This window comes from Notothenia coriiceps, unplaced genomic scaffold (genome assembly GCF_000735185.1).
Source record: "Notothenia coriiceps isolate Sejong01 unplaced genomic scaffold, NC01 NC01_scaffold00016487, whole genome shotgun sequence".
In the NCBI taxonomy this organism is placed as follows: Eukaryota; Metazoa; Chordata; class Actinopteri; order Perciformes; family Nototheniidae; genus Notothenia; species Notothenia coriiceps.
Window position 1 is genome coordinate 8,737 of NW_011349188.1, and position 5,126 is coordinate 13,862.

The window sequence follows — 5,126 nt, forward strand, 5'->3', positions numbered from 1 at the left end:
AAACTCGTAAAATTCTGACTTTTTCATAAAATCACAAAATGTTGACTTTTATCAGAAAAGATCAGAATTCTAGCTATTTTCTGAAAATCTGAAAAGCGAGTTAGGATGAGTGAATTCAAAACACGCTTTGAATTCTGGGTTTTTCAAAAAATTCTGATATTTTTTTATAAAATCTCATAATTCAAATTTTTTTCTAATGAATTCAGACTTCTCTGAAAATCTCAAAATTCTGACTTTTTTCTGAAAATCTCAAAATGCTGACTTTTTTCTCAAAATCTTACAATTCAAATGTTTTCCTCAAAATTCTGACTTTTCAGATTTCTTTTCTATTTGCGTCCTTTTGGTTTCATACATACATATTGACATCCCTACACTACGTGCAGAACATAATAACTCATCATAAGGATATACAGTGTATAACCTCATTCCTTCCTGACCTGAGCTCATGAGCAGCACGGTCTGCATCAGCGCCACCTCCGAGTCGTCCAGGTTGAACTGAGCCAGGCTTTTGCCCAAATCAAAGATGGCGTCCGACACCACGCCCAGCCCTCCGTTCTTCAGCTGCTCTCGCTTCACCGCCATCTCTCCGTTCAGTGTCAGCGTCTCGCTCTCCGGGTCGTAGCGCACGGCGGCACGCAGAGACATGATCTCCATGCAGCCGCCCTTCAGCAGGATGATCTGGTCCTCACAGGAGAGCTGAAACACATCGTTATTATTACATGTAATAACAATCTTTATATTCAGAGACATGATGTCCATATAGCAGCCTTTCAGCAGGATGTTCCTCACAGGACAGCTGAAACATATCATCAGAAAATATCACATCAACATCTCCTCCGGTCGGCATATTTAATTTTAAAGAAGTTTGTCGGAAGCAGATGTTTGCTTCTTTCTGTTTTTTAAATGGATGATCTTATTTTTGAAAAGTAAGGACAGTTTTTGGATAAGATAAGGTATTCTCTATTGAACCCACATTGGGACATGTTTTTGTTGCAGCAGCATGTAAAACAAAGTCTTGCACACAAGTAACTTTTCAAAAAATAAGCAATTTTTTTTAAATAAGCTGGTTTTATAATAATTAAGTATTTTAAAACATTTCGTTATTTTAGAAAAATGTAATGATTTCTGTAATTTTCTTTTTCAAAAACGACTTAATTTCTTTTTTTGTCATACATTTTAAAGGTAAGTTGAGTTTTTCGAATATTGAATCAGTTAAACATTTCCACAAAATATTTTTTTTTTAAAAAGGTAATTAAAAAGAATTAAGCCTTTTTCAAATCATTTAGTCATTTTTTAGATATTGGCAAAGTCGTTTTAAAAATAACAAAAATCTTTAACAAATTGTTAATTTTTTTTAAATTAACGTGATATGTCAGTCTGACTGTAATGAGTTCCGTCCGCCCCCAAAGTGGCCAAACTAAAATCAATGAATATGTTCACGTTGTTTTCTTTCTGCTCGGAGGTTTCCAACAAACAAACAAATGTCGTCCTGCTCGTGTTGCTGGATGTAAAAACAGACAGCTGTTTGCTAACCAGCTCTCCATACCACCGTTACCAGGGATAAACACTGTACATGTGATTGTTTGTGTTTACAGATGGCCCAAAAAAGTGGTTTTACTTTTTTCCCCAAAAGATTTCTGCAATTCTTTTGAACGCCAGCTGAAAATAACTGTGTAAAATACAATGTGATGGAGTTTAACTGATATTGGAGGAGGTGACTTCAATCCATTTTTAATCATGTCAAGCCTTCAGCAAATTGCAAAACTGAAGAAGACTCTGCCTTTTAAATGAAGCTCAGCGTTAGTTCTTTCAGGAAGACTGGTATTCATTCCCTCCCCAGCTGCTTCTAATCAGCTCATCACGGCCGTTCTCTTTAACCTATTACATTCACCTCATTCTCCAGCAGCCAATCACAGAGCTGCAGCCAAACTTTAAAATGGTTCTCCTCTCTCCTGCAGTCAGCTGTGATTCCTCTCCACCCACCTCCGTTCATCATACCCAGAGCCAGGAGAGCTAATCCAAAGACCTCATCACACCTCCTCTTCATCCCATCTCCTCATCAAATCCAGATCTTCATCATCATCACCGGTGTCTAGACCCCGGGGGGTTCCCTATATGCTCACGGCTGCATTTCCCCCTTTAGAAATACCATTTCAGGATCGGGGTCTAATCGCCAAAGACTTAACATTCATCACGTGACATGTGTCAAAGTCAATACATGTTCTTGTGCAAAATGAAGTCTCTCCTGATTGAAATGTCCAGTGAGCTGCGGTCTGAAAGCAAACACCGACTACCTTCGGGCTTCCTCGCAGGAAAAAAGTATATTTTCTATTCCTAACGAATCCCCCGTTACACGTAACCGGGAAGCCCCTAAAATATACATGACTTCTGCACTCAGTGAAGTGGAACCACAGACAAGACACACACACACACACACACACACACACACACACACACACACACACACACACACACACACACACACACACACACACACACAGTGAGCGGTGAGTCATGGAGAGACGGGCAGGGTTTCATTACTTAGTGTAAAATGAGCTGACAGGCAGGAAGAGGAAGTTTCCAATCAACAGCTCGTTAGGACATGGCACTCAGGAGACCCGTCTGGAGTTAACGAGACGCTCAACTTTCAGCACACAAACAGAAGCTGGGTCCAAATCACTGACAGACTTCCCCCCTTAGTGCCTGTCTTAAATGAGAAGACGCAAAGTTAACGCCTTCAGAAGTGACCCCAGATGAACCAGAGGGTGCTATTGCTGCGTTTGATACTGACTCTGGTTCTCCACTAACTACAATACATCTGCCACTTACTTTAGATTCAAGTCTCTCTCACCATGAGCAGCTACAGTGAACACGTGTCAATGACAAACTGAAGTCCTCCTCCAGCAGAGCAACATGAATATAGGACATAAAACTAACAAAACACATTCAATAGTGCAAGAGAAGGTTTTCAGATGAAAAAGTAAATACAAATAAAATAGAAATAGTGCCAGAAGAGTCTAGATGGAATATGATATATAGATTAATAACTTTCAAGAATCTTTAATTGTATATTTACTTTATGACTAGTGCCTTTACTGGTTGTATTTTGATGCCGATACTAAGCGTTTGAATGCAGGATCTTTACTCGTAACAGAATATTTCTACAACGTAATATTAGTATAATATATACTGAGTTCCTCCTCGTACGTGTGGAGGAAACTCTTCAGAGAAACTGAAGAATGATTCACGGACAAAGTTCGTCTTTTGTTCTATTTAATAAAGTAATAAAGAAAGTCAATATAAAGTGAAATGGATCTGAAATGCAGGAACAGAGCAGCTTCCTCCTCAGAGGAGAGAGAGGTTCTGCTCAGCTGCGTGTGTTCAAGAGAGGAAACAGCTGCTCCTCCATCCCACCATCAAACCACTACACCCCCTCGTCCTTAATGAACCATTTGAGAATCCACCTTGTACTTCCTTTGCCCTCCTGAAATGTAAATGCTTAAAGGTCCCATGTCATGCTTTTCTGGTTCTTACCCGTCCCCTTGTGTGTTATGAAGGCTAAAACTCTAACACAGAGAAGACCTCCCAAAACGCCTCGTCGGAGAAACGTCACTGTCCATTGATTCTTCCGGGTACGCATGATGTCAACCGTACCCGGAACCAAATGGACCAATCCGTGGAGCCGTTACGTTACGTCCGCGGAGCCGTTACGTTAAGCCCCCGCTGATTGGTCCAAATTGACCAATCCACGGACTTCCTCACACACACACTCTCAGTGCAGGCAGCTCTGCTGATCTCTCCTCCCTGGCTGCAGGCGAAGTTCTCTCTGCAGACCCATTCTCACAGCGTCTATCAACCTTTCTCTTACTCAATATCAAGACACACTTATTGGTTTTACTCCGGCTGTGACTTTGTGTGTGCTCAGGGTGAGTTTGGCTGTGTATCGCTAAACAAGGAAACAACACCTCCACGGAGCTCAGCGCGATTCACAACGTCCCGACCAATCAGAGCACACTGTGCTCACAGGGAGGGTGGGGGCTGGAGCTATTGGAGCTACAACGAGCCGTTAAAGGCAGAGAGTGAAATTCAGTGAATACACGTAGTTTACAGAGATGCTGTTTGAGAAACCAATGTGAGTTTGGAAGATTGAACAATATAAATGTATTCTAGTAGACCTCAACAATGGAATTATGATCAGTGCTAAGGGCCATGACATTGGACCTTTAACATACGTCTCTGTTAAACACATACTAGACTAAACATACAATTGAAAAGGCAATCAGAGTATAAGACTATATGTTCTATGATAGTTTGACACGGCAGTACGTACCTCTGAGAACATGGGGATTTTCTTGGCGAAGTCCACCACGCGTGTGATGGCGGGGGTCATGATCTTCGTGAACTCGCTGAAGGCTTCCAGGTCCACCTTGTCTCCGTCTAAAGTGGGAATCATCGGACCCTGACCGATATCATCCGACTGGAAACAAGACAGCATACACGGTTAACGGAGACATTCAGCTAGAGAGGAACTTGAACTTGAATCAAGTTAATTTCCTTTCCAACAAATCGGGAGTTCATTAATTTGACCAAAGAGAGCCTGTGGAAGGAACTTGAACATATGCATGCATATCAGTATGTAGTGTCTCTACTTTAAAGAGTCCTCTCCTGCTGATGTTCAGGTGTATATCAGTATGTAGTGTCTCTACTTTAAAGAGTCCTCTCCTGCTGATGTTCAGGTGTATATCAGTATGTAGTGTCTCTACTTTAAAGAGTCCTCTCCTGCTGATGTTCAGGTGTATATCAGTATGTAGTGTCTCTACTTTAAAGAGTCCTCTCCTGCTGATGTTCAGGTGTATATCAGTATGTAGTGTCTCTACTTTAAAGAGTCCTCTCCTGCTGATGTTCAGGTGTATATCAGTATGTAGTGTCTCTACTTTAAAGAGTCCTCTCCTGCTGATGTTCAGGTGTATATCAGTATGTAGTGACCCCAAGACTAAATACACATATATATGGAGGACGGAGCATGACATAAGAATAAATAAATAAATGAATACATGTTTGAATAAAAACATAAATAAGGGAATAAATAAATTCATAAAAAATGATAATAACAAACCATGAATAAA

At 40.7% G+C, this 5,126-nt stretch overlaps 1 protein-coding gene across 1 annotated transcript in view; it reads right to left on the reverse strand.

Annotated features, from left to right (window-relative positions):
- The window catches only part of LOC104949557 (thyroid hormone receptor alpha), a 7,023-nt gene extending 2,508 nt beyond the window's left edge, over positions 1 to 4,515 (reverse strand). The window contains exons 1-2 of the mRNA XM_010775926.1: positions 4,331 to 4,515; positions 438 to 696 (exon numbers count right to left, since the gene is read on the reverse strand). Coding sequence (XP_010774228.1) covers positions 438 to 696; positions 4,331 to 4,495 — 424 coding nt within the window. The 5' untranslated portion in view covers positions 4,496 to 4,515. The remainder of the gene's footprint in view (positions 1 to 437; positions 697 to 4,330) is intronic.
- Between the last annotated feature and the right edge of the window lie 611 nt (positions 4,516 to 5,126).